At 42.4% G+C, this 26793-nt stretch overlaps 1 protein-coding gene across 10 annotated transcripts in view; it reads left to right on the forward strand.

The window, feature by feature from the left end:
* Window positions 1-26793, forward strand: part of MPDZ (multiple PDZ domain crumbs cell polarity complex component) — a 144817-nt gene that overhangs the window by 94337 nt on the left and 23687 nt on the right. For all 10 annotated transcript variants that reach the window (XM_083185937.1, XM_083185932.1, XM_083185931.1 and 7 more), the window contains 9 exons: window positions 537-627; window positions 963-1043; window positions 7108-7200; window positions 7295-7369; window positions 7683-7863; window positions 8296-8441; window positions 10021-10104; window positions 10196-10389; window positions 11148-11295. In XM_083185937.1, coding sequence (XP_083042063.1) covers window positions 537-627; window positions 963-1043; window positions 7108-7200; window positions 7295-7369; window positions 7683-7863; window positions 8296-8441; window positions 10021-10104; window positions 10196-10389; window positions 11148-11295 — 1093 coding nt within the window. The remainder of the gene's footprint in view (window positions 1-536; window positions 628-962; window positions 1044-7107; window positions 7201-7294; window positions 7370-7682; window positions 7864-8295; window positions 8442-10020; window positions 10105-10195; window positions 10390-11147; window positions 11296-26793) is intronic.

Genomic DNA, 26793 nt, shown 5'->3' on the forward strand with positions numbered 1-26793 from the left:
TGTGCTGTGCGATCCAGTCTGAATTAGACACATAGTCAATTAAGTCACATGTGTTATTAGTAATAATTGAGGTGTTATATTGACCCATTAGAATTCTATAGATGCAGCAAATCAATACACTCACAATATGCTCTTTCTTTATTTTGTGTACCACTCGTTTTAATATGTTTCTTTAAGCCTCTAACTCTATATAGTTGGATAACAACCTTTTTTTTTCACTGTTTCAGAGATCAAATGCTGTTTTGTGTGACATGCTTATCATCTGCTTAGCCATTTGGTATGGAACTATCCTGTAGGCGGGTTGATTAACTGATGTTTGTTTTAATAAAAAAAAAAAAAGTCCTGTGACACACACATGCCTTGGCAATAATCTGGTGTGGAGTGTTTGTACTGTTAGTGTTCTCCAAGTCCTTCTTGGAAGACATTAACTGATCATGTGAGGAAATAAATTCTGCTAACACTTTGGTAACGTAAAGGTTTATGAGCGGATTAAAAAAAAAAGTTGCTGAATTTTGACTCCATTTATTTTCTAACAGGAATAAAGATGCTGTAAGTCAAATGGCAGTTGGCCCCGTGAAAACCAATGAACCGTGCCCTTCCAACTCTTCTACCTTTCAAAATCAGGAGGTATACATCCTATGAACACATTTCCATAATAGTTTCTGTTACTTGCACTTGTGAACAGTGCTTATGTTTCTGTAAATTACAGTATAATAGCTGTGGTTGTGCAGAATGCCTTATGTTGGTGGACTGCAAGAAGGAGTACATGGTTTACTGCTCAGTTGCTTGCTGCTGTAGCGATGCTTATCCCTAATGCTAGTCATTAGACATTATTTGCCACCATTTGCATTAAGCCTTGACTATTCTCAGTCAATAACTTAATATGTCGGGCAGTAGTTTTTACTGAGCTTGATCAACAAGTTCCGGCGTACAGTAATATAACATGCATTTTTCTGCTTCAGAATGAAGAGGACATTTCAAATCTGGGGCCTCCATTGAATCTCAGCTCCTTTAAAAATATCCTCCATGTAGAGTTGCCAAAGGTAATAAGCTACAGTATACCGTAAGCTAAATTAATGAAAATGTCAATTTATTCTGAATTGTGTCTTGATGGAATTACAATGTAACCTTGTTGGGGGGGGGGGGTGTTATTATCACAAACTTACTATTAAATCTCTACTCCTATTGATCCTACTTGTGTATGTCATTTAAGCATCAATATTGTGTCCTCCGTTGTTGGAGAATATTATATGCCTTTATCCATTTTTTTCTCCTAGAACCACTTCCTCTGGCATTCTGTGTACGACCATGGCAAAAAGTCTTAGTTTTCACAAAAGTGTGCATCTTCAATGTGTTTAGATCTTTTTTTGTCAGCTATTACTATGGTATACTGAAGTAAAATAGCAAGCATTTCATAAGTATCAAAGGTTTAGTGACCATTGCATTAAGTTATGCAAAGAGTCAATATTTGCAGTGTTGATTCTTATTTTTCAAGACCTCTGCAATTCACCCTGGCATGCTATCAATCAAGTTCGGGGCCAAATACTGACTGACAGCCACCCACCCATTCTTACATAATCAATGTTTGGAGTTTGTGGGGTTTTGTTTGTCCACTGCTTTTTGAGGATTAACCACAAGTTCTCAATGGGATTAAGGTCTGGGCAGTTTCCTGGTCATGAACCCAAATTTTTATGTTTTTTCCCCCAAGCCTCTTAGCTATCACTTTTGCCTTATGGCAAGGTGTTCCATCCTGCTGGAAAAGGCATTGTTTGTCACCAAAATGTTCTTGGATGGTTGGAAGAAGTTGCTCTATGAGGATGTCTTGTAGCCATTCTTTATAAGTGACTTTGTTCTTAGGAAAAAATGTGAGTGAGCCTATTCCTTTGGCTAGGAAGCAACCCCACAAGTTCTTAGTATTCTTTATGAGTTGACATGACACAGGACTGATAGTAATGCTCACGTTTCCTTCTTCAGGCAAGCATTTTTTTCCATATGCCCCAAACAATCTAAAAGGGAAGTCATAAGAGAAAAGGTTTTTCATGGAGAGAAGTTGCTTTTTTCTGCCCTTCGTCTCACCAGGTCATCCCCCAAAACTCCTTGCCTCACTGGGCAGTATTCAATGAGAAAAGTTCTCCGTGTTTTGTGGAGAACTTGTGCTTTGTTCGCCTTGGACGGAGCATTTTGCTCTCCAAAAGCTAACAACCCTATTCAATGTGAAATGTTCTCCGTCTTTCTAAGTGATTTTCTCCGTGTCTCTCCGTGTAGCAATTCTCCATCTTTTGATGGGGAGCTGGAATGTGAACTTTTAAACTAAAAGGTTTTTTTAAGAAATCTTGGTGTCAAAAAAATCAGTTTTTTTTTTCTGTGAAGGGGCATGTTATTTTTATTCATGTACTTATAGCACATGAATATATATTTAATTTAAAAAAAAAATATTTTTTCTAATTTTTTTTTTTTTTACACAGTGCAGCCAGCAGGGGGCCGGAGCGCTCGAGCCGCTCATTACATATTCATATATTCACTGCACCCGATCGTTAGTTTGCACGAACGGGTGCAGTGAATACTGGGTCCCCCGCTGGCTATAGGGGGGGGGCAGCCTGTGCTGCCTGGGTCCCGGAGAGCCCCCCTCCTCTCCACATTCCTCTGGAGCAGCCAGGGAGACTTTAATCTCTCTGGCTGCTTCCGGCTCCCCGAAAGCTCCCTGCTCCCTGCAGGGGTTAAGACTCGCCGCGAGTGGCGGCGAGTCTTAACCACATTGAATAGAGGGAGCAGGAGTGGCAGCGAGCCCTCCGGAACATGGAGAGTGCATGGAGAGCGAAATAAAATGCTCTCCATGCACGGAGAACTTTTTCATTGAATACTGCCCACTGTGTGTGCAGATGCATGCACACCTGCCTGCTGCCATTCATGAGTAAGCTCTGCCCTAATGGTGCCCTGATTCCCCAGCTAAAACAACTTTAGGAGCCTGTCTGGTGCTTACTGGACGTTCTTAGGTGCCCTGAAGCTTTTCTTCATAACTATTGAGCTATGTCCTTTAAGTTCTTGATGATTCGATAAATGGTTATTTCAAATGCCATCTCACCAACAGCAATATCCTTTTCGATGAAGCCCCTTTTGTGCAAAGCAATGATGACTGCACGTGTTTCCTTGAATGCAACCATGGTTAACAGAAGAAGAACAATGATTTAAAGCACCACCCTTCTTTTAAAGCTTCCAGTTTATTCTAACTCAGTCAGCATGACCGAGTGATCTCCAGCATTGTCCTAGTCTACACGCTCACCTGTGTTAATGAGAGAATCACTCTGGTCCTTTTGTGGTAGGGCTGAAATGTAGTGGAAATGTTGTTTTTGTTCATGGCAAAATGGGACTATTAATTGCAATTCATCTGAACACTGGACATTCTGGAGTAGGTGTAAATTGTTATCATGAAAATGGAGACTGTGAAAATTAAGATTTGTGTAATTCTCAAAACTTTTGGCCTTGGCAGTAGATTTTGCTGCAGAATTCTATTGTTTGTTGCTGTTGGTGGATTCTCCTTCTTATATAGCTCACAATACTTAACTAGATATAAGTATCTTAAAGTAATTAAGCAGGGTCCTTAGGAATATTGATGTTGAATACTCAAAAATAGCATTAAAAAGAGCTGTTATATCCAACGCTTACTTAAAGGTGACATACACTTTTTATTTTTTTGCATTTTATCCACAGATTGACACCTTTTGTAGTAGGGGGTAATCCAGATCCCATTACTTGTTAATTCAGGTGTCAAAACATATATATTTGTTATGCTTTATTTTTAAGGCACAACAGAGTTTCCTCCGCACCATACAGGTTATATACAGTACATCTAGTAATCTAGGTAGGACATGGACTGGAGACAAGGGATGGTGACTCACTGTTTCTTACAAATGGAGGGGATTTAAAGGGAGAGGAAGTTCACCACTCAGTGAGCCTGTTATTAGTCAAAGTAGCTGAAAGGTATTCGAAAATAAGGTAGGAGATTCTTGATAGGAGATTCGAGTAATTGAAATTGCTACAAATATGGCACTCAATCTGCTGATTTGTATCATTGTCTTTGGGCTTGCCCAATCATTTGTAGATTCTGGCTTCAGGTTATAAATTATACCATAACTAACTTGGTTAACTATATAATGCAAGAATGGATTTTAGTTGGCATACTACTTGAATGACACAAGGTGGTAAACGTCTCCTACTGCCCATTGGCGCAGCAGCCTGTAAAGCTATTTTACAAACATGGTTGCAACCTTTTCCTCACCACTCTCGTTAGTTAAAGCTTTAAAAATTAAATTTTCTTATTAGAATGCAATGGGTTGAGGTTATTTTGGATAAGATGTGGGAAACTTCTATAGCCACCATATCAACCCCTTTGGAAACACAGGGTGCCGGACAGGGTCCCGACAGTCGGAATCCCGACAGGCATTCATCCGACGTCGGGATCCCGACTGTCAAAACACAACAGCCGGGTTCCCGACGGCCATCGGCTATTTTCCCTCGTAGGGGTCCACAACCCCCATAGAGGGAGAATAGAATAGGTGGCTCGCGTAGCGAGACACCATGTCCGCAGCGTGGCGAGCGCATCGAGCCCGCAAGGGGCTTAGTTGCGCTCACCATGCTGTTGGGATCCCTACTGTCGGACCCCTGTACCACACCCGAAAACACAAATACATGACAGCCTAAACAATTCATCATGGTATATGATGCAATTAGCTGCAAATGATCCTCCAATCCATTTGTAACTGGTCTTAAATTCTCCATGAAAATCTGTTATTGGTGAGGGTTGCGGCAGGGGGAGGGCGAGGTACAAATCGGATGGCACAAATCGGATGAGCAGGGCAATCACTTTGTAATCTGATTTTTTGTATTATTTGTAATTATACTATTTTGTTGTCCTGTTATCCTCAAAATTATAATTCATGTTAATATTTGTGTAAACTCAGATTTTTACATATTATATTACTTGACAACTTGTATGTTAGCCTGGCACCTGATGCTTCAATAAAAAAACATTTTAGGGAAAAAAAAAAAGAAAATTAGTTTTCATGAGCACTGGAAGTATGCATAGTGCTGTGCATGGACAAATACAGGATTTTTGTGAGGGGATTCCAAAAAAAGTTTGGTAATTGTGTAGTTTCACCGCGCCCGATATATATGATCTGATATCGGCCAATATATCAGATGCGATATCGGTCGATATATCAATGCGATCCAAAGCGATTTTTTACCTGTTCGTAACCCCACTATCCACTACGCATGGAGTACATTTTATATAGTGTGGCGAGCGCAGTAATCCGCGTCCCCTCGCGGGGCTCGCTGCGCTCGCCACACTATATAAAATCAGCTCCATGCGTAGTGGATAGTGGAGTTATGAACAGGTAAAAAAATTGCATTGGATCACATTGATATATCGGCTGATATCGCATCCGATATATCGGGCGCCGTGAAACTACACAAGTACCAAAAGTTTTTATGATATATCACTAAACCCCATATTTTGGGAGGGAGTGGGCCTTAAAATGACACGATTCTAATGGAATCTCATCAGTTAACTTCACCCCAGTGAGACGTGAATCAAGAGGAGGTGAGGCTTTGTGATATCATGCCTGCTCTCTCGTCTGTTAGGGCGGGGGTTCTTGGTACTCAGAAACCCCCCATGTGTGCGATACTGCTCTGGGAAGTCATGAGGATGAATGGCCCGGCACATGAGAGCTTACGAGCTAAATACAGCGGAGCACAGTTGGAGGGGGATTTAGAAATGGTAGTCAGAAATATTAGACAGGCAGCAGTGTGGGGGAGGTTAAAAGTATTTGTGAAGGAATAAGAAAAGTGCATGGACAATATTTTTAGCAGCAAAGATTTTTCTCAGATAATAGAGCTCAGAGGAATGAGCTATTGATTTATGCTAGTTGAAAGGTAGGAGAGTGTGGTATAGCAGGACAACAATGTCTAGACTGACCCAGAAGTTTGATCTACACAAGATCGAAACTGGAAAAAAGGTCAACACACACAAGGCCGGCACATGAAAAGTTAACATGAGTTTTTAACCTGAGTGCGTGGACCCCCAATTAGTATATATCTTGCTTGCCATGCTTCAAGCCAGGTGCCTCACTCCACTATGCTACGCACACTTTACCATTCCCAGTTGGAGTCCATGTGGATGGTAAAGCATGAAGAAGTTTAAAATAATTTATATGGCACAAAGAAACCGCTTCATGTGTTGGCCATAGCAAGGTCGAACCTATTGTTTGTGACGACCTTTTGACCATGTTGACCTATTGACTGTCAACCTAGAAATTGTCTGCCAGGCATTTGGATACCAAGGCAGTAAAGTGTTGAGTCTGACACTCAAACTCAGGGGAACAGCCAGAAGGAAGACCCAGTACCTGCTCTTTATCCTCACATTGTACTCAATAGGGGGATATTTTTCTCCCTCTATAGAGATAATCACAGTAAAGAATAGCCCAACTTCTTCTGCAAACTATCTGTACTAAAAATCTGGGCTTAGTGATGAGTCTTTATATGGCTGACCCAAGCTAACTTGCATGAGTCCCAGAGGTCCATGAATCCATTGTTTTTAGGGTTTTAGAGATTATTCATCACTATGAAAGACTAGGACACATTAAGAATGGGACCTTCAGTAACCAGTAACTAGTTGGTTAGTTGGCTAAAAATTCGCTACTATGCGGTAGCAAATCACAATCAGCTCACAAACCCAGGAAAATAGACAAAAACATTTAGTTAAATTGTTTAAATAAAATAGATTCATCTATAGCACCTTGTCCCCAGATTTTGCGGGCAAATTACTGAATAACAAATTACATTCACAAATTACACTCTGTCGATATTTCTTACAAGCGGAAAAATCGGCCATCAGTATTCAATCCCAGTTGTTTTTCGGCTTTTTATAAAGTTGAGTCTGCATTGTCGAAAAATAGTTAATGCTGATTTTTTGGTATTATATTAAAGGAAACATTCATATAACTATCCACTATTTGCTCTTACTCTTTATCATTAAGCCATTAAGTGTGAATTGTTTTTGGGTCTATAAAAAAAAGTTGTCCTGAAATACATTTTCTCTTTTTTTGATAGGACCAAGGAGGCCTAGGTATTGCTATCAGTGAAGAAGACACTCTTAATGGAGTAGTTATTAAAAGTTTGACAGATTATGGTGCAGCGGCAAAGGTGAGAGGGAATGGTTTTGTGGCGTATCTAGAAATAGTATGTCAATAGTTGGTATTGGCGCTTTAGCACAATGGGTTTCTTTTCCCTTTTATAGGATGGACGATTCAAAGTGGGTGATCGTATTTTGGCGGTTGATGATGAGCCTGTGGTGGGTGACCCTATTGACAAGGTAAGTCATGTTCATGCTTGTGAAATAATTTTCCACTATTAACATATTTATGTAATGGATGTGTAGGAGTGGTTTGGGTATAATGTAGGATGCCTGAATTACTGGTGCTAACTCTTTAGCAAAAGTTATACAGTATGTCATGCCTGGAATTAAAAAATGTCTAGTTTGCGACTAGATTAATGTAACCAGCTTTTGTAGTTAAAAATATTTAAACTGTCTCAACTATATTTGAAAAAATAAGGTAAAGATTTGTTATTTGTAATTATTTTTTAAGTAGATGGATGTTATTTATTGTTTTGGTCATTTCATGTAGGTGGTCAGTCTTCTAAAGAAAGCTAAAACAACTGTGAAGCTGACAATTAGTTCTGATGAACAAGACATCCAGGAAAATACTAATTTACCACTGACCACGTTCTCTTCCAATGCTACTGAAAAAAAAAATGCACAGCAGAGTCTGCCACATATCAGTCTTCCCGATTCAGAGCCTGTTTGCAGTAAGCACAACAATTTCTATGTTACTGGACTCTGTACGCGCAGTCTGCGCCTCTGTGTTTTCATGGTGATGTCACAATACTGAATAGGTTCTTATCTGTTTTAGTATTTAACTTTTCATATCCGGTGTATTATTTATACATTTTTATTTATAGAATACCACAAGTTGCCCTCAGCACCATATACAAATGGAGCTGCACTTATCACCAGAGCGATATGTGTTTGTAGACCGTTAACCAAAGCGCGTCGCAATGAGACGCAGGCTGGCTAGATAAGTGCGGCTGCTTCTGTAGTAATAAAATTATATAAACATTGCAAAAATATGTGTGATAACCAGAACTTCAGAATATGAAGTAATAATAATTTCGTACTTTCAGTACTCTTACAGCTTTCAGTACATTAGCACTAAATATGTAATCTTATATGATTTTCAGGTACTAGTCGATCATCCACTCCGGCTACGTTCCCTTCTGATCCAGCTACTTGTCCAATAATCCCAGGATGTGAAACCACAATTGATATATCTAAAGGGAGAACAGGTTTGGGGCTCAGCATTGTAGGCGGTGCAGACACCCTGTTGGTAAATACATTGATAATTACTGAATACAAATCCAACTTGTTTATCTTGTTCAACATACAATTTAAGAGGTTTATCTACTTTTTTGATGGTGGGCTGAATATTTTTATTCTTACATTGTATCTTGTTCTATGACACAGCTGAGGCACACTGAATCCTTTGTTAAAATATGACATTATTTAAATTAAGTGTGATCTCCCTAATTTGTACCTCCTGCCTGCATTTGTGATTGCTAAAATGTTTTAGATGTACAGTACATTGTGACCATTGTGACTGCAGCCAGAGTAACGTAGCCGATACACTTGTGAGATATTGCATGCAATCAAGCGATTTCGACCATATCTGTTCGATAAATTGAATGATTGTATCCAAAATTTAGGGACCATGCGGCGCGATGCATTGCTCTGCAGCCGCGCTATCCCCCGCCACCTTTTAGGGCTACTGCATAGCGCTACACTACTTTGCCGCCCTCTGCTTGCCCTCTTCCAGCCCCAGATGTGTTGTCATGCGACATCGGGTGCTGAAAGGGGGCACTTCGATGTCGCATTGAATCCTATTTCATAAGTGTATGGGCAGCGTAAGTCTATACATACTCAGACTTGCACACAGTCCTTTGCTTTTCCATGTCCAGGAAGCCGAGACAACGCACATCGTTTTTCTGAACGCCTGTGTCTGTAAATCAGGCAGAGGCCTTTGCATTTCTGTGTTGCAATCCAACATGAATTAGTGTCCTAAGTACTGTAGCTGTTTTTATTAAATAATTAAAAATGTACAAATGACAGGAGGCCTGGAGGAGGAGGAGAACCGGGACTCAGTGCAGACAGGCACTGCGTGCATCAGCAATTCGGCTGCGACAATAGCTTCCACAGACCCTCGGCGCTCAAACTTCCCCAGCGCCTCCAAACGACCGCGGGGGCTGCGGAGCTATTGCTACGCCACTGTGCCTTACAGTTGTGCCTCAGGTTCAACATCAAGTAGTGAAGCACAGCAGCTACAGTAAGAGACCAGGCAGTCCCAGAGCAAATCACTGATGGGGATGGACTCCAGGTGCATCATGTAATTAGGCCCCACCCTCACAACATGATTCGTGGACATCAATAATTGACAAATAGAACAGGCGGTCTGGGGTAAAAAAAAATTGTTTGGCAGGGGGGGGGGGGGGGGGTTCTGGGTACTCTGTAAACCCCTGTGTGCGCACTACTGAGCAGGATGACCTGCGGGTACTCTATCAATGATGCAGCTTGTAAGCTGATGATGATAATGATGGCTGTGGACCACATCTAGTCACTAACAGCATCTAAGACACATTTAATACAACATATATGTTTTGCGGCTGCAGTTTTATAACCGGATTACAGATTCCTTTTGGCCTTCTTTTGTAGTTATGCAAAATATACTTACCATAAGTAATACCTTTTAAAAGACAATTAAAAAGAAAACACGTAAAACACTCTAGTTTTGTGAGCAGAGAAAGTATGAAATGTGCAGGGTAACCAATTTACAGTTTTCAATCCTTTCATTCATTCCAATTTTGTAATACATTTTGTAAATTTACTTAACGTAATCATTGTTTCTTTTTCAGGGTGCTATTATTATCCATGAAGTATATGAAGAAGGTGCTGCCTCCAAAGATGGCAGACTATGGGCTGGGGACCAAATATTAGAGGTATATATTAGAGGTGTACATTCAAAATGTATTTGTAATTTCTCATTTGCTTCGCATGCAAAACTTTTTGCCCTACTTTATTTTTTTAAAGGTAAATTGTATTGATTTAAGAAACGCCACACATGATGAAGCCATAAATGTGCTGAGACAGACCCCACAAAAAGTCCGTCTGACGGTATACCGAGATGAGGCACAGTACAAGGAGGAGGATATGTATGATATACTAAATGTGGAGCTTCAGAAGAAACCAGGAAAAGGTCTTGGCTTAAGCATTGTGGGGAAAAGGTGATGTCATATGGTGCAAAATTTCTACATTGGTAAAATAGTTATTTGCATTGTAATGAATTTATTATTATTTTTTTTTTTGTATTTCCACATACATGGGCAGTATGCTTATAATAAAATAGCTGCAGCTTGTTTTGTTTGAAAAATGTAGCACACTTGTGTCACTTATTGACATCACTGAAACTTAGTGCTATACTGATTTAAGTACTGTAGTTCTTTTGGAATTGTTAAGGTGTAATTTAGTCCCTGAGCAATTTTGGATTAATATCTCTCAGCAATATATTGCTCAGCGACCATATTGCTCAGTGTAACATTTTCATCAGAGACCAGTGATTTTTGGCTGAAAATTGCATGTAATTCTGTCTTTAAATATATTTATTTTTCAACCTCTATTCTATTTTGAGTAGAAATCACTGGCTGCTGGTGCACTGTGCATTGTGCACCAGTGACCAGTCATTTTTAGCATGCTCCTGTGACCATTAAGGACTTGCTGTGGGAGTGCGCTCCTAGCAATTTATCATCCACAACACACAAACACAGGCAATATCGTCACTCAGCAACCATTTAGCCAGCGATACTGGCTAAAATTACCCCGAGTGTACAGGGCTTAAGACTGCACTCACATTAATAATGGTGAAGTCTATCAAGAGTTTGTCCTCAGTGTATAAAGGAAACTAATGGCGTTTTATTACTGATACATTTTTATTCTTGCATAATAACTATTATATTTTTCTGTTACCTCTTTTCCTTTGCCACAGGAATGACACTGGTGTATTTGTATCAGATATCGTGAAAGGTGGTATAGCAGAGACAGATGGGAGATTGATGCAGGGTGATCAGATATTAATGGTGAATGGAGAGGATGTTAGGAATGCCACACAGGAAGCTGTTGCAGCTCTATTAAAGGTAACGATTACATAGTTCTATGCGTAATTCAACTTTTATCCTTGTTAGATTAGATTTTGGAAGTATTGAATATTTATAGGTGAATATATGTGAACTATGGTTTGCATTATTATGATTTTAGCATGCACCGAATTATTTGCTGATGGTAACCATTTGTTGATCTAATCAATTTACAGATGTGTCCACATACAGCTATCCTCTACGCGATACAAGTCGGGTATTACATAACTCGTGAGTTCCATGTAACTCAGTAGTACTGGGTGATTTTTGTGACTTTTCCATTACTAGCATCTTATTTACAAACAAGAGAATAGGATGCACAGGCAGCTTCTGCTGAATAAAATATGTGGCATGTCTGTATTCAGTTTGTGACTGCTCTATCTGCATAATAAATGAAAGAAATGTTATAGTGTTTTCTTAGAAAACATTGTAACGTAGCATTTCTTATCCCGATACAGCAGTAATCACATACTGAATATAGACATGCCACTTATTTTAATCAGCAGAAGCCGCTTGTGCATCCTATATCATCCATTTCCATTCTGCAAATAAGATGCTTTTTAACGGATAAAGTTGCAAAAAAAGACACTCGTGCTATAAAGTGACTTTATGACTTGGCAGAATACAACAAAACATTTGAATTGCAACTTCAGATCTCTCATCACTTTAGACAGTAGAATGGGCATCCCAAAACAATTGAATCGTTCACATTGAATATTTTAAAGTGCCAAAATCCCAAAGGAGACTATACCCATGGGATAGTGGTCCTTTAATGGATTCATAAAAAAATTATTTAATGTGCAGGAAATATAAAAATCCAAGATTGGTTGTCTGTTGGATACATTGCTTTCTAATTAAAATGTATAATTTATGAATTTATAAATGTATTTATACAAATATTTTAAAATATCTTTTAGTCACAACATTACATTTATCTCTGTTTTATTTTTTATTTGTAACATGTTGAGGTTTTTTTGCCTACCTTTGTTGATACCTTATGTCTCGACCTCTGTCTAGTCAGTAGATGTAAAGTAGAACAGTGGCACAAAATACAATATTGACAAAAAGCATCCTAATAAATGACTATAATGGAAAGTATAGTTACTTATTACAATTTAAATAAATAGAAATTTATGTTCGTATCGGATTAAGATACTCAACATTTGCAAAAACCATCCACATTTAAATACTAGAACACATAAAAGTAATTAAAGTAAAATGAGCATTGATTATACAGTCCCTAAGTTGGCGAGGAAACATATGCCTTTTGAATGTGTTTTTAAATGTTAACTGGCATTTTAACATTGAAATCCTGTTTTTTGTGATCTAGACTTATAAAATGTGAATAAAATCAAATCTGGCAATACATTTAGGTATAAACGGCATGCACAATCCATCCCAAATCACTTGCAATTAGAGTACATTGCCCTATTTATGGCAATGCCACAGAATTATATCTTTAATTTAGGAGTATTGCGGTAATCTGTATAAAAGGATGGGTTCACAAATATGGTTTATTTATTTATTTTTTGTCCCAGTGGCAGAGAAGAAATTGACTTTCAATTTGGGAATGTTTCTGTAAAACTGGATGCATTTGTGGCTGGCATATAATAGGAAAAAGCTTTTTATGTGAACATAGAGGTTTGTAATCCCTGTAAACAGTAATCAACATGAAAGCTGACTATCAGTTACTGGTCCGTTTGCAATTAATTCTGTTGGCACCTTTTGTCTTTACCCCCAAAGTGCACCGTCAACTGCAATTTCTCTCCATTAGGCCCTATTGTTAAATCATGAAACTAAGGGAGGAGGCTTATTAAAACAAAAATGACTTCAATAGAATGGCTGTAATCATATACTCAATGACTCAGGAGATCCATAACTGGGTAATAATAGCAAGTTACATCTGATGACTCCAGATGGCAGAATATAAAATAAAGAGCAGCAATAACTATAATCTTGAAAGGCCTTGTTTAATAATCCTATTGATTCCCCATGTGGTTATTTTAGGAAACTGCTGTCCCCAAAAAAGGACCCCTGTTCTGTAATCAGTAACTGTGCAGCACATTAGGCTGTTGTATAAGTGTGAGGATACATTCATTATGTGTCCAGTATTTTATATTCTACCTCCATATTTCCCATGTACATTAGTTAGCTGTCCAAATTAATTCTATTAGGGAATATATCTTTGGAGAGCACATACTAAACTATGGAGGCACTAATTCTTACTGCAGCTGGTACACAGCCATATGTACCATTTGACTGAAGTCTCATCTTTCTGCTTTGGGGAGACCTTTAAGCACAGGACTGAACCGCCCTTACCATTTTATTTAAATGGCAGTACAATATGATATATATATAAAATATGTTTTAATTGTGCTTTTTGTGTAATGACATATATATCCATAAATACGGGAAATGGTACTAATTCGGATACGAGTCACATTAGCGGTCAGCCACAGCACAGCAAGTTTGGTGCAAATAATTACATTGATGTGAATATTTTTTTATGATTAACTGTTATTGAAATGTATGGTAGATTAATAATCATTCAATACATCACTGTTTTGCTTTTGGTTTGTGTTAAGACTTCATTTCTTTTGAAACGGTAACTAAAACCCTGTACCTAGGTACATATAAGTTGCCTCAACCGAAACTTACACCCAAATCTGGTGAATAAAAATAGCAGCATAGAGAAGTATCTACAATGCACAAATCAACCTTTGCTCTAAATCTGCACGTACTGGCTGTGGAGGGTTAGGAATAAGTGCTAGGAAGAGTGCTAGACATACTCACTGCTGGATGCCTAAGAAGTCATCATCTGCTTTTTTTTTATTTATTTTTTATATATATATTTATTGGATTTAGTAACACATGCAAGAATCCTTACAAATAAGAGAAAAAACGGCATAGTACATTGGAATTATTATGTATAATTGCAGATATCAGAAAACATATATAACAGTCCATTTTTTTAGATATGTGTAAAACAATAAGTAGAAACAAAAGAGAACTTAATGTCCAAGAAAGTCTGCGTAATACTGGACCTAAAGGTAACAAAGTATGATGAAAGTGAAAAGAGAGAGTAAAACAAGCGAAGAGTCAAAAAGGGAAAGTAGAGGGGAAAGAAGGTGGATCCTCGGCAGAAAATCCCATCTGGAACCACACTTGAAATGTGGAAAAAGAAATGCAATAGAATATAAGGAATGTATGGATTAGACTAGTAAATTTTAATAACCATTATATTTAGAAGGGAGAAGAGATTTGCTGGGTGGTCAAGCACGGGTCCCAAATTTTATTACAGAATTTGAAGGATTTATTAATCATGCTGGTCATAAATTCCATACGATAGACATGCCACATACGACATATTATAGACTGTAGTGATGGGGGGGTCATTTTGTTTCCAGTACACAGCTATTTGACAAGTGGTGGCTGAAATCACATGTCACAGTAATTTATTTGAGGAAGTAAAATGTATTTGAGGTCTTGCAGAATGAAAGTATTCAACAAATTTGAGGCAAATGCAATAACTTCTTTCCAGGGGTCAGTTAACTTAGGGCAGGACCACCAAACATGAAAAATGTAACCTTCAGAATCACAGCCTCTGCAACATCTGTTGGAGGCACCAAGATACATGTTGCTCTGTCTAATGGGGACATAATACCATCTATAAAGTAACTTATACAGATTTTATTTTACTTTGACGCAAATGGAGCTAGATGCGACGTTGTCCCAAATCTGTACCCAATCATCATTAGATAAGGGGTAGTTCAGGTCTGTTTCTTAAGCTTTCTCACTTAAGGTGCATTGAGAGGGAGAGTCCTCAAACATTAACATATAGAGGAGTGAAATGAAACCTTTAGTAGATGTGCGGTGAAAGCATAGAGCTTAAAAAGTAGAGGTCTATTGGATAAAACATGTCCCATTTAAGAGTGGAAGTGCCTGAGCTGTAAATACAGGTTGAGTATTCCTTATCCAAAATGCTCGGGACCAGGAGAATTTTGGATAGTGCATTATTCCGTGTTTTGGAATATTTTAATATTTCAATGATGTATTTTGAAGTATCTTGCATTTATGCTGTATAACACATCAACCACATGAAAATTCAGGGTGGTTCAGAATGAGAGATCTGTCACTATCTCTCATTCTGTGCTAACGAAGAGATTTGCAGTCACTTGCTAAGCAATTTGACTAGATTTTTACTGCATGCACTGACTTAGTTAGTAGGCAATATCGACGTGTGGGACTGCTCATCTTAATCACTTGGGGCATACACACAGAGAGATCTGTGCTTACTTTCTAACAATCTAGTCCAAAAGCTTAGAAAAGAGCACAAAATCGCTCCTTAATAAATATAACCATACCATCTCATGCTCATTGCCAGCACACTTGTTCCCTTCCTTGCAGATTTTTTTTTTGCCTGGTGGAATACATCACGTACACTAATACCACCACCACCACCACCACATACTACCACCACCACATACTACTACGAACTACGCTAATAAACCTTGACTACACTATACTGCTTTTATGTGCAATAACACCACTTCCACACAATTTATTTTCAATTCAGTAAGATGCAAATTACTTGCAGCTAAGATCCTATATGCCGCACTTATGGTACCTCCAGACCTCTGTGTGTAAAAATCCGCCAGTTCAGGGAGAGATTGGGCTTTGTGCTGTGCCGTTGACAACATTTCCACACTGTTGTCATGGCATCTCTCTTCTCATACAGGTTGAGTATCCCCTATCCGAAATGCTCGGGACCACGAGCATTCCGGATAGGGGAATTTTCCGGTTTTTGGAATAAATTGTTTTAGCCATACTTACCTGTCCCTTGATGGTGTCCGGTGGTCCCTAGGCGTCCACGCAGTCCCCGGGCGTCCATAGCAGGCCTCCGGCATCTTCTACGGGTCTCCAGCGGTCCCAGGAATGCATTGCGCGAGTGTGATGTCACCGGCGTTCGCGCACACTCGCGCAATGCATTCCTGGGACCGCTGGAGACCCGGAGAAGATGCCGGAGGCCTGCTGTGGACACCCTGAGACTTGGTAAGTATGAAAAGAGGGTTAGGGGGGTTAAAAAAAAAATTCGAATGATTCCAAAAACCACGTTTTTTGGAATAATTCGGATAAGAGATGCACGGATACAGGATACTCAACCTGTATAATTAAATTGGCAGCCTAGCTGCTTCTAAATAAATTTCCGGCACATGCTGCAAAGCAAATAGCAATTCAGTCATTTCTACGATTTTTACACCAGCACCAAGTTTATGCATTGCACTCCACTACGCTCAGATGCTGCAGTCACATACAGCACCACTTAGAGATACAAGTACTTTAAATAGTGCTTAGACCAGTGGTTTCCAAACATTTTTACATCACAGCGCCCTAGGGTAGCAGGATTTTTTTCATAGTGGAAAAAAGTTATTAATTAAGTAAATTAAGTTTATATGTCACCCTTAGGTTATTTTATGTGGTGATGGACAGGATGCACTTCTGTTTGTCCACATATTTTATAATTGGCAGCCTCAAGCAGTGGCTTATCTATTAAAATGACCATAAATAATTTGAATTGGTCCTGGATCACCAACCCAAGGCATGCCTGCAAGTGTCCTAAGGCACCCCACACAGTTTGGGAACCATTGGCTTAGACCAGGGGTGTCAAACTCAAATTCATCGGGGGCCGCATCAGCAGTTTGGTCACCCTCAAAGGGCAGCTGTATAATAATAATGCAATGACACCACAGGCTGCTCCCGCTGTATAATAATAATGCAATGACACCACAGGCTGCTCTCGCTGTATAATAATAATGCAATGACAGCACAGGCTGCTCCCGCTGTATAATATAACAATAGTAATGCCATGACACAAATTATTATACAGGGGGAGCAGCCTGTGGTGTCATTGCATTATTATTATACAGGGGGAGCAGCCTGTGGTGTCATGGCATTATTATTATACAGGGGGACACCACCACCAGATATATTGTTTTTTTTTATGTAACTTACTGTATTTTATCCCTCAGGCTCCTTTACTGCTGCTGCTGTGGCTCCAGTAATTTCAATTCCAATCTCTGCGCCGCGGCCTGTCCTGCTGCAGCCCCCCGACTTGGCCTACCTTCCTTCCTCTCTGCAGACGCATGGGTGGGAGGCGTCATCGTCATGACGTCCCCACCCAGCGTCTGCCACTGCCTCGATAAGAGGGAACAGGCTGCCGGGCCCTCCTCCATGTAGCCGTGGAGGCCGGCGGCCATGTTCCTGTGGCCGCAGACATCTTAAAAGACCACAGGAACATGGCCACCGGCAGTGCAAAAAAAACTCTCAAAAAAGAGAATGAAAGGTGGCGGCTGCGCGGGCCACATGACGAGGTCTGTCGGGCCGGATTTGGCCCTCGGGCCTTGTGTTTGACACCCGTGGCTTAGACAATAGAATGTCCCTTTTATGTTACATGCTGAGTTACAGTACATTAGAGAAGTTTATTACCTGTAGCTCAGTGGTTCCCAAACTGTGTGCCATGGTACCCTGGGGTGCCGTAAGACACTTGCAGAGGTGCCTCAGGTTGGTGGTACAGGATTAAACCAAAATGATTAGTATAATAGGCAAAACTGGTGTTTGCGGCCTCCATCATAAAATATGTTGACAAACAGAATTGAATCCTGTCCCTTACCACATATTTAACCCTAAGGATGACATACTGTATAAACACAATTCACTTCATTTGATTTTTTTTAATCTACATTACTCAATACGAAGCTTTTGGCCTAGGGGTGCCGTGAAAAATTCTGATACTCTAGAGTGCCATAATTCAAAAAGGTATGGGAAACACTGCTGTAGCTGTAAATAAATCTGTCAGATCTTTCTTCTGACAGTAGTCCCTTGGCACAGACAGGGTACTGCATATTAGAGGGCAGAGTCACCTGAATATCAATAGGTGGCCTTGCTCTAAATACAGAATGATTTAAAGTGTGTCATAAATGTTCAAACTGTACTACCAGACATCACCATCTGTGTAAATGGGTAAAAGCAGTAACCCATTAACAAAAGTGTGAGCCTAAACATGTAATATATGAACTGAATGCATTTGGTCTGCACAATTGTCTCCCTTGCCATGAAAGGGGCCTATATCACTGTGTTAATTGTGGTTTTTCAGCTAGATTTGAGATTTTTTGGAATACAAGTTTAACAGAGATCATGAAATACAGAACAAGATAACCTAGAAATTACATATCTAAAAATACTATAACCTAGCTGTTTTGTATAATGCTATAATCCACCCTCTGACTATTTTCTCAGTACACATGTCCTACCTGGCCACTGTTATTACCGACTGCAAGCTAACATGTAGGGCTTAAAATGACCCTGCAGAGTGGTTTCTCACAAGTAAGGGGTGTGGTTACACAATAGTACCCCCAATGCAAATGATGTCATACAGTAGCACAATCCTTTTCAAACTACACTGCATGTAGTGACCCTGATTCAAATTACACTGCATAGTACCCCCACATAACCTCCAGTAGCATTCATTTCTGATAGCATCCCATCAGGACTGTTTTGCAATCTGGAGGGACTAACATGCTATGGATTATTTCCCTTATGTATCCCTCCTATTATCCATATATATATATTTATTTACAGTTTCTTATATAGCGCAGCAGATTCCGTTGCGCTTTACAATAGTAGACAGCCATAAAAAAAACTAGGTAACAACAGACAGACTTGGGGGTTAGAGGGCCCTGCTGCAAGCTTACAATCTATAGGGATATAGGAGGGAAACACAAGGACAGGCATCAGTAATAGCATAGCAGTCCCACCAAGTTACAAGTCCAGAAGGGAAGCTATATAATACATAAGTGCCTCAGAGGCGGGGCTATTTTTGTGCCGGAACGCCCCGGAACGCCGTTCCTGAAGCTCTTTTGCAAAATAACGTCATCAGGAACGGCGTTCCGGGACCTCCGCGGCCTGCCCCACTGATGTGCCGCTGCGCCCGTCAGCTGCCCCTGGTATCCCCTGCACACAGTGAGACAGATGCTAGAAGTCATAGTTCACCACTAGCGTCTGACAGGAAGCACAGCTCTGCGACTTCCTGGTAACGCTGCAGAGCTGTGCTTCCGTCAGGCGCTGGAAGTGAAAAATGACTTCTAGTGTCTGTCTCACTGTGTGCAGGGTAAGGCAGGGGCAGCAGCAGCAACTGATGGGCGGGTGGCTGGGCACATATTAACTCCTTGGCAACGAGCTAAAACCCCTGGCAATGGAAATTAACCCCCCTTGGCAACAAGCATTAACCCCTTGGCAACATCCAATAAGCCCTGGCAACGCATATTAACCCCTTGGCAATGAGCAAGAACCCCTGGCAATGGACATTAAACCCCCCCCCCCCCCTTGGCAATGAGCAAGAACCCCTGGCAATGGACATTAACCCCCCCCCCCCCCCTTGGCAACGAGCAAGAACCCCTGGCAACGGACATTAACCCCCTTTGGCACTGAGCATTAACCCCTGGCAATGCATATTAACCCCTTGGCAATGAGCAAGAACCCCTGGCAATGGACATTAACCCCCCCTTGGCAACGAGCAAGAACCCCTGGCAATGCATATTAACCCCTTGGCAATGAGCAAGAACCCCTGGCAATGGACATTAACCCCCCCTTGGCAACGAGCAAGAACCCCTGGCAATGCATATTAACCCCTTGGCAATGAGCAAGAACCCCTGGCAATGGACATTAACTCTCCTCCCCCCCCCCCCCCCTTGGCAACGAGCAAGAACCCCTGGCAATGCATATTAACCCCCTTGGTAACGGACATTAACAACCCTTGGCAACTGACATTAACCACCTTGGCAACGGAAATTAACCGCCTTGGCAACAAGCAGGTAATTTATAATTTATTAGAAGCCTTGCTGTGGGGGGCAACGTGGTATGGCATAGTCAGTGTGTATCGATTTTTGTGTGACATCCCATTTTTTGGGACAGTCCTGCGGGAATTAGACACATGCATGTGCATGCGTCTAATCAGGCAGGCAGGGGGGCTGAAGGCATGGCCAGCAGTTCACACAGCACTGGCCATGCCCTCACAGCGACAAAACTGCGCCCCAAAAAATTTGGCACGCACATATACAGTTTTCCTTTCTCCACTGCAAAAGTTGGGAGGTATGTATTAGGTGTGAGGGGCATTGCAATGTGTGGCATAATGTATCAGGGGCATTACAGTGTGCAGCATAGTATCATAGGCATTGTGGTGTGCTGCATCATGTTTCAGAGAAATGGCGGTGTGTGGCATAATGTGTCGGGCATTACAGTGTGCAGTATATTGTGCAGGGGCATTATGGTGTGCGGCATAGTATCAGGGGCATTGGTCAAATTTTAGTAGCTCTGAGTGTTTGTACATAAGGAATTCTTTGCTGCTGGCAATAGTGGGAGAAGAGGCTAGATGTGCTGCTAAATCTAACCAAACACCCCCCTGCAGCCTACCTAACCTCCCTTCCCTCTGACAGCCGAACGAACCCTCTCCTCTCACAGCCACAACAATTGATGCCCTGCCCCTTTAGTAGCTCCACCCACATCACCGCCCACATCTGCCCCGCCCACAGTTCCTGAACCTATTTTCCTACAAAAATAGCACTGCTCAGAGGGTTATGCGTGTAGAACTTAAATATGATTGGCTTACCTGAAGAGGTGAGTTTTTAGGGAATGCTTGAAAGTTTAGATGCTAGCAGAGAGTCTTATTGTGCGTGGAAGGGCATTCCATAGGATGGGAGCAGCCCGATCAAAGTCCTTTGATAGGGAATGGGAGCTAGTGATCTGTGCAGAAGAGAGACGCAGATCATGTGCAGAGCGGAGTGGTCGAGATGGTGCAGTATGGTTAATAGCTTTATATGCTAGTAGAAGTGTTTTGTATTGAATACGGTAAGATACAGGTAACCAATGGAGGCACTGGCAGAGTGGATCAGCAGATGATGAGCGTCTTGCAAGGAAGATCTGCCTAGCAGCAGCATTTAAAATGGATTGTAGTGGTGAGAGTCTGTTCTTGGGAAGACCAGTTAGGAGACTATTGCAATAATCAATGCGGGATATAATGATTGCATGGATGAGAGATTTAGTAGTGTCTTGTTTGAGATACGGTCGTATTTTGGATATGTTTTTTTTTTATGCATGTAACATGATTTGGAGACAGATTGAATGTGGGGAAGAAAGGACAGGTCAGAGTCGAGGATGACCCCTAAGCAACGAGCTTGTCGGGTAGGGTAGATTGTCGAGTTGTCAACAGTGATGGAGATATCAGGATGGTAACTGTTCTTAGAAAACTGTCTGCAGTATGGGGGCAGCCATTTTCTAAGTGTCAGTTTTCATTATAGCAGCAGGAGCTGGAGACGGAGAGACGGGACCATGACGGCAGGCAAGACATCAGCGGGTAACTATAGCCCCGCAGACCCCTGGGGCCCACATGTTCTCTGCGCCTCCCCGCCACCGCGGGGGCTGCGGAGCTATAGCTACGCCACTGGTGTCATGAGAAGAGATGAGAGATTGGTAGAATGTTTGGGGCAGATGTACTAATCTGCCTATAACGTTTTGAGAATAATGAGTCCCGCTTCTCCAGCATAACGTGGAGAAGCGGACAAACGTTATAGGCAGATGTATTAACCCCCCCCAAAGCCGATAAGGAGAGCCGTTATCCCCAGCGTTAACGGCTCTCCTTATCGGCTCCCTCGCCGCCCCGCACATGCGCAGTCGCAGTCGCCCCCCCTGCCCGGCTTACTGGGCATGCGCGAGATCTCGCTAAAACCGCGAGATCTCCAGCGCAGCCCAAGCCAGACGCAGGGCTAGCGTTGTCCCCATAGTGGGGGATAGGACAACGCTAGCCCTGAGCTGGCGAAGCGGCCGGGGTGAATTAACGCCTTGAAGGCTGTTAATACATCACCCCGGCCGTTAATCCCTGGGGGGGATTGCAGGGACAGCCCCGCCGAGTGTAACTCGGCGGGCTGTCACTAGCGCACGTTAGGTGCTCTAGTAATACATTATGCATGTGCATGCGTCTAATCAGGCAGGCAGGGGGGCTGAAGGCATGGCCAGCAGTTCACACAGCACTGGCCATGCCCTCACAGCGACAAAACTGCGCCCCAAAAAATTTGGCACGCACATATACAGTTTTCCTTTCTCCACTGCAAAAGTTTGGAGGTATGTATTAGGTGTGAGGGGCATTGCAATGTGTGGCATAATGTATCAGGGGCATTACAGTGTGCAGCATAGTATCATAGGCATTGTGGTGTGCTGCATCATGTTTCAGAGAAATGGCGGTGTGTGGCATAATGTGTCGGGCATTACAGTGTGCAGTATATTGTGCAGGGGCATTATGGTGTGCGGCATAGTATCAGGGGCATTGGTCAAATTTTAGTAGCTCTGAGTGTTTGTACATAAGGAATTCTTTGCTGCTGGCAATAGTGGGAGAAGAGGCTAGATGTGCTGCTAAATCTAACCAAACACCCCCCTGCAGCCTACCTAACCTCCCTTCCCTCTGACAGCCGAACGAACCCTCTCCTCTCACAGCCACAACAATTGATGCCCTGCCCCTTTAGTAGCTCCACCCACATCACCGCCCACATCTGCCCCGCCCACAGTTCCTGAACCTATTTTCCTACAAAAATAGCACTGCTCAGAGGGTTATGCGTGTAGAACTTAAATATGATTGGCTTACCTGAAGAGGTGAGTTTTTAGGGAATGCTTGAAAGTTTAGATGCTAGCAGAGAGTCTTATTGTGCGTGGAAGGGCATTCCATAGGATGGGAGCAGCCCGATCAAAGTCCTTTGATAGGGAATGGGAGCTAGTGATCTGTGCAGAAGAGAGACGCAGATCATGTGCAGAGCGGAGTGGTCGAGATGGTGCAGTATGGTTAATAGCTTTATATGCTAGTAGAAGTGTTTTGTATTGAATACGGTAAGATACAGGTAACCAATGGAGGCACTGGCAGAGTGGATCAGCAGATGATGAGCGTCTTGCAAGGAAGATCTGCCTAGCAGCAGCATTTAAAATGGATTGTAGTGGTGAGAGTCTGTTCTTGGGAAGACCAGTTAGGAGACTATTGCAATAATCAATGCGGGATATAATGATTGCATGGATGAGAGATTTAGTAGTGTCTTGTTTGAGATACGGTCGTATTTTGGATATGTTTTTTTTTTATGCATGTAACATGATTTGGAGACAGATTGAATGTGGGGAAGAAAGGACAGGTCAGAGTCGAGGATGACCCCTAAGCAACGAGCTTGTCGGGTAGGGTAGATTGTCGAGTTGTCAACAGTGATGGAGATATCAGGATGGTAACTGTTCTTAGAAAACTGTCTGCAGTATGGGGGCAGCCATTTTCTAAGTGTCAGTTTTCATTATAGGAGCTGGAGACGGAGAGACGGGACCATGACGGCAGGCAAGACATCAGCGGGTAACTATAGCCCCGCAGACCCCTGGGGCCCACATGTTCTCTGCGCCTCCCCGCCACCGCGGGGGCTGCGGAGCTATAGCTACGCCACTGGTGTCATGAGAAGAGATGAGAGATTGGTAGAATGTTTGGGGCAGATGTACTAATCTGCCTATAACGTTTTGAGAATAATGAGTCCCGCTTCTCCAGCATAACGTGGAGAAGCGGACAAACGTTATAGGCAGATGTATTAACCCCCCCCCCAAAGCCGATAAGGAGAGCCGTTATCCCCAGCGTTAACGGCTCTCCTTATCGGCTCCCTCGCCGCCTCGCACATGCGCAGTCGCAGTCGCCCCCCCTGCCCGGCTTACTGGGCATGCGCGAGATCTCGCTAAAACCGCGAGATCTCCAGCGCAGCCCAAGCCAGACGCAGGGCTAGCGTTGTCCCCATAGTGGGGGATAGGACAACGCTAGCCCTGAGCTGGCGAAGCGGCCGGGGTGAATTAACGCCTTGAAGGCTGTTAATACATCACCCCGGCCGTTAATCCCTGGGGGGGATTGCAGGGACAGCCCCGCCGAGTGTAACTCGGCGGGCTGTCACTAGCGCACGTTAGGTGCTCTAGTAATACATTAGGACAGACGTAATCCCCCCCAGTTAACCAGCGTTAAGTGCATTTTTGCACTTAGCGCTGGTTAATACATCTGCCCCTGTGTTTGGCAGTGTCTAAAGCATTGCAGTAGGAGTGGTAGCTAGTCTTATATGTGAGTAAATCAGTCATATTACGAGATTTACGCCATTGGCGTTCTACTTTACGTGACTGATTTCCTAGTTGTCTTGTTGTTTTGGAGTGCCACGGTTGGCATCTAAGCCTACGTGGGATATAATGGGTAGCTGGAGAAGGCAAGTCAGATGCTTGGTTGCATAGGGAGAGGTATCAGCAGTAGAAAGAAAGAAGTAATAATGCCACTGTATAGGTCATTGGTACGACCTCATCTAGAGTATTGTGTTCAGTTCTGGAGGCCATATCTCCAGAAGGATATAAATACATTAGAGACTGTACAAAGAAGGGCAACTAAAATGGTGCATGGCCTACATAACAAAACGTACCAGGAAAGACTAAAAGATCTTAATATGTATACTTTAGAGCAGAGAAGGGAAAGGGGGGACATGATAGAAACTATCAAATATATCAAGGGTTTTAACAAGGTACAGGTGGGAGACATTCTTCACAGGAAAAGGAGCAGCAGAACACGAGGACATGCACTGAAACTAGAGGGAGGAAGATTCAGGGGAAATTTGAGGAAGAATTACTTCACAGAAAGAGTAGTAGATAAGTGGAATAGCCTCCCATCAGAGGTGGTAGAGGCAAATACAGTAGTACAATTTAAACATGCTTGGGATAGGCATATTGATATCCTTACAAAAAAATAAGGATCAAATATGGTTTGAGGTAACATGTTTAAAAAAGGGGCAGACTAGATGGGCCAAGTGGTTCTTATCTGCCGTCAAATTCTATGTTTCTATGGAGCCACTTCATCAAGGGCTGTTTCAAGAGTTAGGTAGAGGTGGGAAACAGCAGAGTCAGGAGAGGTAAATGTAGAAATTAGTGAGAGCTGTTGTTGGAGGGAGGTGGAAAGTTGTGGAAAATTAATAGCATTCGTGTTTCTGCGGGTTAGAGTAGGCATGCATGATTTCTGTGTCAGTGAGCTTGAGGTAATGGAGGAGAGTGAGAGGGTAATGAGATTGTGATCAGAGAGAGGGAAGGGAGTGTTAGTAAAATCAGAGACTGAGCACAGCCTGGTGAAAACAAGGTCAAGGCAGTGACCTTCCTCATGAGTAGAGGTGTCGGACCACTGGGAGAGGCCAAGAGAGGAGGTTAGAGAGAGGAGTTTGGTGGCATGCAGAGATGGTGGACTGTCAATAGCAATGTTGAAGTCACACAGGATGATAGTGGAGATGTCAGAGGATAAGAAATGGGGGAGCCAGGCAGATAAATCTTCCAGAAATTTGGATTTGGGAAGCCCAGGTGGGCGATAGATAGCAGCAACACGCAGATAGAAAGGGGAAAAAACCCTAATGAAGTGTACTTCAAATGATGTAAATGTGAGTGAAGGAACTGGTGGTAGAACGGAGTATCTGAAGGCTTATGACAGTAATATACAAACTCCACCTCCTTTATAGTTACCAGGCCTGGAGGTGTGAGTGAAGTGGAAACCACCATGTGACAGTGCTGCAGGCGAGACTGTGTCTGATTGTGTGAGCCAGGTTTCTGTAATTGCCACCAGGTTGAAGTTGTGAGAGATGAAGAGGTCATGGTTGGATGTTCATTTATTGCAAACAGAGCTTGCATTCAATAGGGCACATTTAGGTTGTTTGGTGTGTGGTGGGAGGCAAGTGATATTTATGAGGTACTGTAAGCTGAATTTCTAGGCTTAGAAGCAATTAAATTAAATCTGAGTGGGTCAGGTGGTTGGGGCCTGGTTTGGTGATATGTCACCAGCTAATAAGATTAGAAAGGAGAGATAGATATAGGTCAGGGGTCGGGAACCAATGGCTCGCGAGCCAGGTGTGGCTCTTTTGATGATTGCATATGGCTCGCAGACTGCCTGATTTTTTATCCCCTTTCTATGAGGATACGCGGCTGACATCGGGGGAATGGATTGAGCCGTCAGCGCGGCGGCGGGGGGGGGGGGGATGTGGGTGGAAGAGCTGATACGCCGCAGTGTGTACTGTAGGCTCTTCCAGCTACATCCCACACCCGCCGTGCTGACAGGCTGCCTGCCGCGCTGATAGGCTCCCCACCTCTGCTGACACGTGGGGAATCACTGCGCTCCACACGGGTGCTGGAGGCTTTTGGACACTGACGGTGAGTGTAACTTACAGCAGTAAGTTTGTGCTGGGGCATTCTGTGCACTTCTATTATACTGCTGGGGGCATTATGTGTGGTATACTGCTGGGGGCATTATGTGTGGTATACTGCTGGGGGCATTATGTGTGGTATACTGCTGGGGGCATTATGTGTGGTATACTGCTGGGGGCATCATGTGTGGTATACTGCTGGGGGCATTCTGTGCACTTCTATTATACTGCTGGG

This window comes from Crinia signifera, chromosome 1 (genome assembly GCF_055691185.1).
Source record: "Crinia signifera chromosome 1, ASM5569118v1, whole genome shotgun sequence".
Classification (NCBI taxonomy): domain Eukaryota; kingdom Metazoa; phylum Chordata; class Amphibia; order Anura; family Myobatrachidae; genus Crinia; species Crinia signifera.